General features: G+C 45.9%; 2 protein-coding genes across 3 annotated transcripts in view; both read right to left on the bottom strand.

Annotated features, from left to right (window-relative positions):
• The window catches only part of VGLL4 (vestigial like family member 4), a 75,869-nt gene extending 73,828 nt beyond the window's left edge, over positions 1-2,041 (bottom strand). Inside the window, exon 1 of the mRNA XM_057404238.1 lies at positions 1,979-2,041. The gene's annotated coding sequence lies outside the window, so the exon portion shown is untranslated. The remainder of the gene's footprint in view (positions 1-1,978) is intronic.
• A 4,390-nt stretch (positions 2,042-6,431) lies between these two features.
• The window catches only part of TAMM41 (TAM41 mitochondrial translocator assembly and maintenance homolog), a 32,174-nt gene continuing 25,528 nt past the window's right edge, over positions 6,432-13,077 (bottom strand). Inside the window, exons 9-10 of one of the 2 annotated variants that reach the window (XM_057404228.1) lie at positions 6,736-6,802; positions 6,432-6,635 (exon numbers count right to left, since the gene is read on the bottom strand). In XM_057404228.1, coding sequence (XP_057260211.1) covers positions 6,618-6,635; positions 6,736-6,802 — 85 coding nt within the window. In that variant the 3' untranslated portion in view covers positions 6,432-6,617. Of the gene's footprint in view, positions 6,636-6,735; positions 6,803-6,901; positions 7,821-13,077 lie in introns of those variants that run through there. The other variant, XM_057404235.1, reaches the window with a different exon arrangement.

The following is a 13,077-nucleotide window of genomic DNA, read 5'->3' as shown; positions in this document are numbered from 1 at the left end:
CTAAAAAGAATGCTATTAGCAGTGGTATTCAAATTGGATGCTAACAAACATAAGAAATTGAAGGTGGAGAAGTCTAACCTGACCACGTCTTATATCTACAATACTGCTCAGTCCATCCTCCGTTACACATTCTGCTGCAAACATATTATGAAACATCTAACCAAAGAAAACAGAACTGAACTGAAACTGCCTCTTATTACAGAACGCTGTCAAATGTAACCGAAAGCAGTTTGCCTTCTCAGTGTCTCCATACTGTATTAGTTAACAAAGCTACACATATTTAAAAAAACGCCTCCTTATGCTTTATAATGTGAAAGTGCTTTTTGGTTAACATGCCCCAAAAGCCTTTGCCAGTGATTTTCTACGCTGGTTTAGTGACTGGGTGTATTTTATACTACCCCACTATTCAATGCACCCCTTCCAGCACCACTTCTCAGTGCCCAGCACTTAGCACTGGCCTAACCCCTACTCTACGGTGGGTGTTAAAGCTAGTCGGTAGCATTCATCTCATTGAGGTAAGGCAGGCTTAGAAACACAGCACCCAGCACGCAAACGCCATCCCCATTCCCCACAGCGTGCCTCCAGGATGCTGGTGATCCAACAACTGCTCCAGCCCAGCAGTTTGCTCCCAAACCCAATGCACATGCACAGCGCGGGCACACCCGAATTCCACCAGCAGTCTAACGGGCCAGAGCTGCTTTACTTGTGACTGAAAGCAGCTCTTGTAACTGCTCCCCAAAAGCCTCGCAGCCTGATCCTGAACATCAAGATTATAACCGGGTAATCAAAGAGGAATTTATGGAAAACACCCTCGCGAGTCTGCAGGCAGGAAAATACAAATGAAGGCCAAGAAGTTCGCAGAAGAGCCTGAAAGTAGAAAGTTTACGCATCATTAAGGCGGGAGAGGCAGACTGCTGCCGATCTAAGCGTTACTAATAGCACTGCGAGGAGAATTTCGCTCAGTTCTCGCAACCTCCACTTTGTTCCTCCCCCAGAACCGCTTCTCCAACAACTCCGTACTGCACAGCTGGAGAAAATCTAATCAGAGTACCCTGCAGGAGGAAGCCTGGAGATCCTGATCAACCAGTCTCCTCTGCGGTTTAACTTAAAAACCTCCATTAGTTCCGATAATGCCGAAGCACCAGCAGGGTAAAGCTGTAAGTAGCTGTCTGCACGGTTTGGCAGGCGTCAGTGGTTAAACCGCTCAGGACAGAGGTGCTCGGCTGCCATGTGCAGTAAGCTGGGCTCGGACAATTAATTACTACCGATTACAGCTGGGAACCACAAAGACAGCCTGACCGAGCAGAGCGGAGCCGCGCTGCTCCGGAGTACATTAAGCAGTCCCTACAGATGGACACAGCAGGCGCAAACACCCCGGCAGTGCCCTCGGGCTAGCTCTGGGGTGCTCCACCACAGGACCCTGTGCCACCGGCGGCTGTTCCGTGCGCTCGGCGCAGGCCGAGGAGCGACTTTAAGATGGCAGTCAGCCGCTGCCCGCAGGTAACCGCGGGCCGTTTCCCGGCAGCTCCCCCGCGCCTCCCGCCGTTACCTGGGCAGCCCCGGCCACCGCCGTCCCTCCCCCGGGGGCACCGGCGGAGAGCTGCGAACCCCCGCGGCAGCGGGGCGGGCCGGGTGCTGCCGACAGCGCGGCCGGGCCTGAGGGGGCTCTCTGAGGTAACTCCACACTCCCCACCCACCGGGGCCCCCTCATGGTGACGGCGGCCCCCGGACCAGCGCGGTGCCCGGCCCAGAGGCAGCCCCGCGGCGCGGAGGACGGGACGGAGCTGCCCCGGCCGTGAGGTCGCCGCGTCCCGCCTGTCAGAGCCGGCGGGGCGATGCTCGCTCCCCTCAGCGGCCGGAGCAAGGGGACCCGCTCGGGGAGGGCGGCGGGGCCGCACCCTCGGGGCAGCACCTGTCCCCTTCACTCCCGTCCCCAACGTCCCACCGGCGGCGGGGCTCGGCTCCGCGGGTCACTCACCAGGGTGCTCCCGGCCGGACGGCGAGCAGCTGCGGCGGCGTGTCTAGGGCGGGCGGGCCGGAGCGGGGCGCAGCGCAGCACAGCACAGCGCTCTGGAGACCCGGTTGTTTACTGCCGGGCCAGGGCCAGGGCCAGGGCCGGGGCCCCGGCGGCGAGGCGGAGCAGGCGCGGCGAACCCCGGCGCCGCTCGCTGCACGGGCCCGGGGAAGAATCCCAGGAATGATGGAATTCTCCTCCTAGCAGGTGGGCAGAGCGCCGCGGCCCCATTGGCTGGGCCCGGCTATGAGGTCAGCATAATTAGGGTAATGAGCCGCTGACATCATAACCTCGCAGGTAAAGAGAGCGCGGCGCTGGCGGCGGGCAGGAAGCGGGACTGCGGCAGCCAGGCCCCGCCCCGCCCGGCAGCCGGAGCAGGAGGAGGAGGAGGAGGAGCAGCAGCCGCAGTGCCCGCCCCGGGCTGGGTGCCGGGGGTCAGAGCGACGGGGAAATGGAACGTGGTGTGGTTGTGTCGGGTTGTGCTTGCTTTACCCTGCCAGAGGGGAGACTGAGATGAGCTCTTAGGCAGAAGCTCTTCCCTGTGAGGGTGCTGAGGCGCTGGCACAGGGTGCCCAGAGAAGCTGTGGCTGCCCCATCCCTGGCAGTGCTCAAGGCCAGGTTGGACACAGGGGCTTGGAGCAAGCTGCTCTAGTGGAAGGGGTCCCTGCCCGTGGCAGCTGGATGAGCTTCAAGGTCTCTTCCAACTCAAACCAGGCTGGGATTCTCAGAGCGTGTTTGATATTTTCAGGACTCCGGCAATTTAGGAGCACATCTTGCTAAAATATTTTGCCTGTTCTGAGTAATTTGATGACATTAAACCATCTGACAGCTTATACATACGAATGAGCCACTTTCAGAGGGATGACAGGCCAGCCGGGGCCCCACCACAGAGCTCTGTAGGGCTGCAGGTCTGTGGTGGAACCCAAGAAGCGCACAGCACAACGAAAATACAAAGAGTTGCAGTAGAATTCTGCTCATGGTGTTTCCTGTTCAACTCCTCCTCCTTTCAATGCAACAAACATATACGCTACCATAATAAATGCACAGGTATATAAATGGCAGCACAACTGTCTGTTCTCCCAGGGGAAAAAAGTACCAAGACGCAGTAAGGTTGATTTCAGATCCCAAAACTTCAATTTCCATATGAAACAGTGGAGGGGGTTCCCACCTTTGCCCAGAGGTGCAGCCATGCAGCATGGGAGGCACTCAGGAAGGGAATGGGAATGGGAATGAGGCCATCAGAGGTTCGGATTCCACAGAGGGTCTGTGCTGTCCAGTTCCAACTTCAAAACCTATCAAAATCATGCAAGATTAACTGATACAGAAGCATTTTCACATCCTTGCAAGGACAGGTCATGAGATCTCAGGGCTGTCACACGCTAGCCAAAAGTGCATTCCAAACACCAAATGAAATCCAGATTTCGACTCAGCACACACAGTATATGGAATAGAAAGATTTCAGTTGCTACAAAGCTGAAAGGCACATAGTCTAAGAACAACCACAAACATTATTTTATACATTTCTTAAACTCTCTATTTATGACATTTATAAATAGTACGATATTCTTATTTTTTAAAGTTGATACTGTATTACCAGACTACTAGAAAATATTTTCATTACCAGCAAGCAGGAGTTTATGACCTAATATTTGAAAAAATGGTAGTCAATAATGTAAAAACACATTCTTGAAATAAATTCTTGAAAAAAAAAAAAAGACAAGAAAAATACCATGAAATACGGAAAACCAAAAACCAAACCACAGGCACTGAGAAAAGATCTGAAGTAGACATTGGTACATATCAGGACAATGAGTTGCTGCAAACTACTTGCAAACCTTTTTAATGCCTATCTTCAAGAAAAAAGCATGCCACTCCTGTTTGTAAGCGCTGGAAGGGAAGAGGTAGGCAGTTTCTTTGTTTAAAGAGACAGAGCTCCTGGGACAAGGAGGAGCTTGAAAAAGGAGCCATCAAAACAGCTTTTGATCCTTTGGATACGCTATAGCAGCTCCCAGCCAGTGTTTTGGAGCAGGATATTTATTAAACAGCTGAAGAGTCTGAGGGAACATTGGCTTTCGGGGAACAGAGACCCTGTGCATTCCCACAGGAACCCCGTCGGCACAGACAGACCGCTCCACTGCAGTTAGGTGGAATGCTTGTTAACACAAGACATAATAAAGTGCAAGCTGTCGGATGTTGGAAATCTTTGAGAACAACTCTTACCAGCTAACACACCATGAGAAAACCTTGCTGAAGCTGCTGAACTCAGCACATGCTAATGCTCAGCCAAGCTGCTCAAAAGGCAAACTCACAAATTAGCAAAGCAAACCCGATCTTGTTTGATGAACTGTATTTTGGTTTGCCTTGGGATTCAAACTTGGTTTTCATTCTGCACTTACAACTGAATGATATCAAAGGCTCTTCGCTGACTCAGATACCAGTGAAACCATAATTTGCTGAAACACAAACTGACCCAGATGGTTGAGGGTTTGTACCTGAACTAGAACACAAGTGCTTCATCCCAAGCCCATGCACCCAGGCAGAGCACCAAAGGTCCAACTCAAATCCTGGGCCAGACTCCAGTTGCCACTCCTGCTCCATATGCCTTCATCACTGAGAAATGACATTGTCCATGCAGTCCAGCCAAGGAAACCGTGTGAAGGAGCCAGGACTGAGTGACCCCATCTCTCTGTGCTAGCACCAGCAGTGGCTCCTGGTTCTCTGCTGTGGAGGATGCTCAGCAAGCAAGGATTTCCTACCCCAAGTCTCTGTGACAGCCCACATCCCCTGGGCCCACTGAACATTGCAGACCAACATGTCAGCAGAGCTCCACAGAAAGACACCGATTTCACAAGCAACAAATGCTGCTAGGTCATTTCTGGGTATGTTTTGAGACATTTCTTTCAACAGTTACCACTGTTTCACAACTTGTTTTATTATTTTCCTTTTTAATGGGGGGGGAGGTATTACACCAAGTGCAGTTGCAGTCTGTAGGGTGATCTGATAGCCTAGTTCTATAGACCCCACTCAACCATTAATCTTGTAATTATTATTGAAATGAAGCCTGACATCTGTTCCATGTCCAACTAAGAAAATAAAACATTTCCACTATAACAACAGCTGGTTAAACGCCTTGGGCAAGCATCTCCCTACACATGGGCCACAGCAGCGATATGCCTCACTATTGTGAAAAACTTCAGCGTTAACTAGACATGGATCTCCATGTGGAAAGAGACTCACACATAATTTGTTGAACTATTTTCAAGTGGTTTCAGCTTGTAAGACTATCAGCAGGGGGCATGTGTTGTGTCCATCAACAAGACTAAGTGTACAGCTACAAAGAGATGCACCTTTTCTTCAGGCGCCCATCTGAGGAAGTAATGTGCCAGCTGGCAGTCACTGCATAGAATCATAGAACAGCAAAGGTTGGAAATCCTTTAGGATTGTTTTAGAGGACTACAGCTGTATGACCAAAGAAATCATTTCCACATAGTGCCAAGGAACTTCAAAAAACTGGATCATCCAGTTCCAACCCCCCTGCCGTGGGCAGGGACACCTCACACTAAATCGTATCACCCAAGGCTTCATCCAACCTGGCCTTGAACACTGCCAGGGATGGAGCATTCACAACCTCCCTTGGCAACCCATTCCAGTGCCTCACCACCCTCACAGGAAAGAACTTCTTCCTTATATCCAATCTAAACTTCCCCTGTTTAAGTTTTAACCCGTTACCCCTTGTCCTATCACTACAGTCCCTAATGAAGAGTCCCTCCCCAGCATCCCTATAGGCCCCCTTCAGATACTGGAAGGCTGCTATGAGGTCTCCATGCAGCTTTCTCTTCTCTGGTCTGAACAGCCCCAACTTTCTCAGCCTGTCTTCATGTGAGAGAGGACTTTATCAGAGTTCTCCCAGTTTCTTACTGCAACCTCGTTTCTGCTTTTCTAACAACAGCAACACAGATACTTGTGTTACAACACAAAGGAATGCACGGTTACCTTAAGTCTGAAGAGAAGCCCAAGATACACTGAACTCTCCTCACAGATGATTAAGTCTGTGCCCAAAGGAGAAACTTTTCCCAAAGCACATTATTTGTCACAGGCTTCATAAAGTGACATTGCTTCAATTACAACTCATATCTCTATCTATCCACACCTCCTTTTACCAAAATAGGTTGGATATACACCAAATGACAGCAGCTTTTAAAATCCTGTATCAAAATACATTTTATCATAAAAATTACATAGCCTCACAAGCAAACATCTCTTCTTCAATGCTAATCCTGCTGAACTCTGAATCTCAAACTCTTCCCTGTAAAAAGCCAGATTCATTTGCACTGCACCTCAAAGCTACCACCCGAATTCACATCACTGGCACATAAGGTTTGAAAAGACACTTTACATTTTTTTGAAGATGGTTTATTATTTCATTAGACCATAATGTGTTAAACTGCAGTAATTCCAGACAGACAAGTTGATCCAAACTGTAAGTTGATGGAGATGGTTATTTATTACCTGCTTCAAGACAAAGCTTGCCCTCTTCATAATTGTCTGCCCCATCATCCAAAGGAAGATTAAAAGAGACAGTGTAATTTCAGTTGGAGCAGGGTCATAACAGCAGCATAATCTTCAAGCAAACAATGAGATACTTTCAGAGTCAAACAGAAATATGAACACCACTAACTCTGTTCTTTCAGAACATTTAACCACACTTACTTTCTGCTCACTTTGTTCCAGAGAAGAGGAAGATTCCACCCTATGGAGGTTCCCAGAAGATGAAGACAGACAAGATAGCTGAGCAAAAAACAAAAGGGAAAAAGGAGCATTGGATTAACAAATGAAAAGGCCCCTTTGGCCATAACCCACTGCCTTTCACTCGTTATAGTTCTGTTAAACACCAAGCAAATAACCACAACTGGTTCACAGCAAAACTCCAAACAACAAACTCAGTGTAAAAGAAAAGTCAGTCTAATCAGTGATGCACAGATGTAGGTAAATACTCAGCGTATTCCATTCATTATCCACTTCTTTTCTGATTCTGCCCATCTTCTTGTGCAGTAAATACACCCTAGATTTAACTCCCTACTAGATTTGTATCCTAACTTTCACACAGAACAAGAGAAACCCGTGCAACTGGGATCATTAAAATCACAAACAGGTTGCAGTTCACGGTAAGACGTGCAATTATTTTCAGAGTTTGCCTAGTAACTCACTGTAAGCTACAGAACTTACATACATTTCCAGGCTGTAAGAAAAAGTTATTTAGTCACCAGAATTCCTTCTAAACCAAAGACACCAGCAGTGGGTTGCTGGACAAGAATAACGTGCCTGTTTAAAGGAACTGGACACCAGAAGGCTGTCTAAAGCCCTTTTGAATATCCCAAACTGTCAGCTTCAAGATGCATCAGGGAATCACAATGGAAGAATCCAGTTTAGCCACATTTGTTGGATGGGACCATACTGTTTCTATGATGTGCCAACTTTATAGCTCTTATGGTCAGATATTAGGAATTACTGAGGACTTGAAGTTCTTACTGACTAATAACTTCTAGACTAAGGTCAGTTACCTCACCAGAACAAGCTGGTGTCCCTGCAGGTCTCCAGATGTGCACTGTGATTTCGGAAGGGCTTGCAGAAGGCTGCAGGTGACCCCAGCACAGCCTCACTGATGCAGTCCCTGCCTTTATGGGGGACAAGAACCACATCACCACTCGGGCAGCTGCGCTAATCCAAGTGGAACACCAGCCAGCCACCAGCTCAGTTCAGTCATGAAATCAGGAGGGTAGAAGGGTCTGGGGTTCTGGGAGGTTTTCTATTGTTTTAAATACAAACAACACAATTTCAGTTTTATGTTGGAAAAAGAATCCCACTGAAATTAGTCACAAATAAATTCGAGAGGGAACAGAGGAGACACATCCTTAACAAAAAGTAGAGCAGAAGAAAGCAGATCCTTTATTTTAAAAGCACCTACGCAAGTACAACCTTTAAATGTAATCCATTTTAAAATGTCATGAGAACTTACAGCACAGTGATGTAGTTCATCATCGACTGCTGTCTGTACAAACTCACTTTCAAACTGTCAAATTGCTACTGACTCAGTCAACTACTTGACAAAATGCAGAGTCAGAGTACAGCAGTGTGCAGTGTGCACAGCCTCATCCATCCTTTAGGCTCTATGCCCCATTACCAGACTTGGGAGGCAAGGAGGGAACAAAAAGAAGACAAAGAAAGATTGGGTAGATTTTGTTGTGAAATTCATTTGGATTTAAATGGCTTTGCCCCAGCCTGTAATGCCAAAGCTCTGCGACAGCACCAGGAGAAAGACATTGGCAGGCTGCTTCCTATCAGCTCTTCCCCCTCCCGCACCACTGCTTGGAGCCTTCTAAGAAGCTACAAACTTCTTGGCTCTCACTGTTGTCTCGTACAGGGAGTGAGTCAGGCATTTCATCACTGCCGAAGAGCAAGACAACTTGAAGATGGCAACACTGAAAGAAAAAGCCAAACCCACAAACAAACCCCAGAAACACTGCCCCCTTCCCATGCCGCACATCTAATTTTAACACAGGAGCTTTGGAGAGACCTTGGCAGGAGGCAGAGATTAAAAAATATAACCCATGGTCTGGGAACAGCAGCTTTCAAATTTACCAAGTGCACCATAGAGCTAAAGAGCTTCCATGCAAGAGAAGTCAGACAAATGAGTTTAATAAAGGCAAAACGAGATATCTAACCAAACTATTTACTTAGCTTGGTTAACTGAGTAGGGGAGGCATCTTAAACATCAGGCTGAAGTCTTTCCAAGAAGGCCTCTAGGTACAACCAAGGCAAGTGAAGGAACCAAAAGACAACCAAAATATGATAACTTTTTAATACCTTTTTAAGGTATTTTTTATTGTTATTTTTTAAAGACAGCCCCTTCTGGTTGCAAACTCCTCACAATCCGGTTCTACTCAAATTTAAAACCAGGAAAAGTCCTGCATAGCCATTACACTGGCATGAAGTTTCAGGCAGGTCAGAATACTGGTCTTTGCAGCTGCATGACTTTCATTTCCTCAGAAACAGTATGTGATTCACTGTCAAAGCAGCCATCCACCATTAATGAAAAGGCTTGGGCAGCACGGTGGATTCTGAAGGTTGAAATGGCATGTAAGTTCCGAGACTAAAGATGTAACTGAAATCTTGGGGAGTTTTCATGACCAGTTCCAGGATGTGTAATCTGAAGCTTCCTGTTCCTGTACTAAAACCTAATCAATTTCTTAACATTTGTGATTTAACAAGTTTGAGCAAGAGGTTAAAACATGCAAGAGTAAGAGACTCCCTAAAGCAGTCATTAAGTTCAGGATCAGTTAACAACTGCACTGTAGATTTTTATCTAGAAAACCAGGTAAATAAGGTCACTACAGAACTGTACGAAACTACAGTATCAAAAGTGACAGAGCAGCTGTTCACTCAAAAATATACTTGAAAATAGCTTTACAAAGGTAACAGCTGTTCTTCCTGCAGTAGACAGTACAAAGAAAATTCATTTTCCACACATTCAGACTACGTGGCCAGCAGAAGTGAATTTGAAAATGAAGAATGCTTTGTCCTCTGTCAGCACCTTACCCATGAAAAACTATCACACACACTGACCTGACATCCTGACCTGCAAAGCATATTTCAATTTCAATTCTATTTTTAAAGTAATTGCTGGGAAAAGGCATGAGTCACCACCCTGCTTGGGTCCCCCTCGACTGGACAGGCACCAAGTGCTATGTTTACTCTACAGTTTCCCAAGTCAGAACAGGCTCTAGCATTACCACCTCCATGGACTTAAAGAACATGGACCCTACAGTTCAGTTCCATAAGCCACCCAGCAATACTGGCATCTAGCTCCATCCTTCTCTTCCCAGTTTGGCAAAGGTGTTTGTTGCAAACATCAGGAAGCTGTGGGATACTGTAAAGTCCAGCTCTGCAACAGAAAGGGATCGCACTTTTTCAGCCAAACCTAGAGGCACCTCATTTATGATAAGGCTGCAGCTGTTGCTCTCCATCTGTTCACCAAATTCAGACACTGAAGGTCAAGCAAATCTAAAGAGAAACCTTACTGAAGCACAGGTGAGAAACACAACCTCTACATTTGAAACTAAGTCTGGTGTATTCAATGGAGCTGATACTGAAGGGTCACATAGCAGCCATCTGGAGGAACTCAATGCTCAAATACTTGGAAAAAGGGGAAATGAGCAAGTGATAAGGAACACACCTTACGCATGTTGACAGAGGAAGTCAGCATCCTGGGTGGTAGCTTTATGCACTCCCCAGATCATAAGTTTAGCAGCAGCCAAATGGGTTGCTCACAATGGTAGGAGAGTTAATAAAGGGACACAATACTGAGATTAGACTGTAAAGAGAATTGGAAACCAGAATCTGTGGTTATGTATCCAGTCAAACCTTGATTTCCCATTCATCCTGTGTCATCTGGTTTATTCCCTCTGAAGTATGAGTTACATACTCCACTGGCACTGCTGCTCTCAGAGCCAGCAAGGCCCATGCTGCTGACTCACCTACGGAAATCCTTAGTAGTTTGATTGGGTCCAGGCTCTTCATTACAAAGAAGCCTTTTAAGACATCAAGAAATAAATCATCTGCCTGGTTGCCTTTAATGAAAGCACTGTTACACAGGAAAAAAGGGAATGGAGCATGAAACAATATCCATGATAGAACAGGCGAACCAGAAGAGAGGAATGTCTGAAGAACAGAATGAAAGACTTAAGAGTTAAGAAGAGAAACAATAAAACAATAAAGCAATATGGAAATGAAGCAGGAAGGCATAAACAGGAAAAGTACAAATGGAATGAAAAGCTAAAGTGACTATTTGTTGTGAAAAGGACAAACACACCTCATTACAACAAAGAGTTGGTAACATATTCCCATGTACTAACTTCCCGTGCAACAATCACTAGTTGTTTTAGAGGACTACAGCTGTATGACCATAAGAAATCATTTCCACATAGTGCCAAGGAACTTCAAAAGCAACTAACAAGTCTGAAATCAATCTCTCTTCTATTAAAAGTTTTACATAGCGAAACGCTGTAACAACTGCATGAAGTATTTTAGGTTAACAATAGAGAGGAGTTCAGACCGTAAGCTGCTCCAGGCCATGATTCATTCATGGCGCTCTGCCAGAAAAATAAATACATTCAAGACCAATGGCCTCAAGGGGAAAGGTAGGCCACTCTCTAAAAAGCACAGAGATAAATGATTTACAGAACACAGTTTAAGATTTCAGCCTATATGGATGATGAGGAAGGACTTTCTTACGTCCCACAAAAGATTTACTGCGGAGACTTGAATGCTGGCAGCGTGTCAACAGATGGAGCAAACTAGGAACTATTAAACTGGGATTTGCAAAACTCTCTCCAAAGAGCAAGAAATGACCCGTGACATTGCTATACACAAAGCAAGTTCATAAAGCCAAATCAAGATATGCAATGGGTATTTCAGCCACGCAAGACAGACGCAGCCAGTTCAGGTTACAAACTGTACAGTAACACCTGCAATGGGAAGGACCGGTCCAGGGGCAGCATGACAGGCAGTTTAAAGGTTGGGAGGCTTTGACGCCATGCAGCATCTGCTGCACATAAAAATGTTTAATTAGCTGCTAACCAGCAAGCACTACAGGCCTGGGTTTCCTACAGGAACTTTATTTCTTGAGCAAATGCCCTTGCTTAGCTTGCAAGGTTCAGAATGAAGACAACTGTTTCACTATGGGAGCCGAGGCCAACTCATTCTCACACATCAGATTGACTTGTAATTGACTTCTAATGTTCTGAACCACCATTTCAGTAGCAGGCACCTTCTGAAACAACAAACCCACTTCTAAATGTGTCTTATTTTAATATTCAGAACATGAACTACATTGCTAATGGCTTTGAAATGAAAGCTGTTCTTTTAAGCGCTTCCATAGAGTTACAACTGCATTTCATCATTTAAAGAAATTCTACGTTTAACCACTGCTCATCCCCAAACTTAGCAGTGAGGAATGGCAGAGGATGAGAAACACCTAGCCTCTCCGGATGTGAGATGTCCCCATAGGATATTCTGTTTAAAGCTCTGGTACACAGACATCTCCCAGGTTCTCTGAATAAAAGGGAAAACAGCCACAACTTCAGGGTAACAAGAACCGCCAAAGGGAACAAGCTGTTAGCATCCAGCCTTCACTTACACTGCAGCCACATCTGAGGAGGAGCTCAGCAGTGCCCAACTGTACTGAGACATCACGCTATTTTGTTTGCAACTTCTGCAGATTCAAGCCCAAGCTATATATTGCCATTACTCTCAGAAAGGAATGGCAGACCTATTCAGTAACAGTAGTAATGTATGCATTTTAAGTCAAGCATGTGATTAAATGCTCTGTTAGTAAGAATTCTCAACCAGATGTTGGGCAATCTGACGACACACGATCTCTCTCAACCACTGCTTGAAGCAGTTATAATTTATGAGCCAGTGGTTTCACATCCTGTGGTGCTGTTATTTAACCAGATTTAAGGAGCCCCATCCTTGCCTTTGTTAAATACAGCACAGGTTGGTCAGGATGGTTTTGTTCAATACTGTTATTTCCCAGTAAAGCTCATTATGTAAAACTCCACTTAGCTGCACTATTACAGGAGGAGGGAATTAGCTTCTTAAAAGGTAAGAGAGTCTAGTTTTGCCACTGCCTACTTTCTGTAATTCATCTGGTCATATTGCTTACTCTGGATAAGTTTTTGCTCCATCTGTGCACCACAGATGTCCTATTTTCTTCCAGCTTGTACATTTCTATGCAGCACCTAGGAAAGTCTGCATCCTGAAGGAATTCTGGGAATTACGAAAATGCAATAGTTACATTTTCATTTACAGACATAAAGAGAAGATAAATGAGGCAAAACTTGGAGTACGATTTCAGTTGTTAGCCTTCATTTTCTGGTAAATGTATTCAGAACATGGAACAGATTCCCAACAATCCAGAGTGCAGCAGCTGGCATTTTTTAAAAAGCAACTATATTTTTCTGCTGACAGTATTCATATTCCAGAATTCACATACACCCCCCCTA

Source organism: Pezoporus wallicus, unplaced genomic scaffold (genome assembly GCF_028554395.1).
Source record: "Pezoporus wallicus isolate ANWC-B61680 ecotype Strahan unplaced genomic scaffold, APGP_CSIRO_Pwel_v1 contig_5935, whole genome shotgun sequence".
In the NCBI taxonomy this organism is placed as follows: Eukaryota; Metazoa; Chordata; class Aves; order Psittaciformes; family Psittacidae; genus Pezoporus; species Pezoporus wallicus.
Note: the sequence above shows the minus strand (reverse complement) of the source record. Positions and strands in the feature narration are given on the sequence as shown.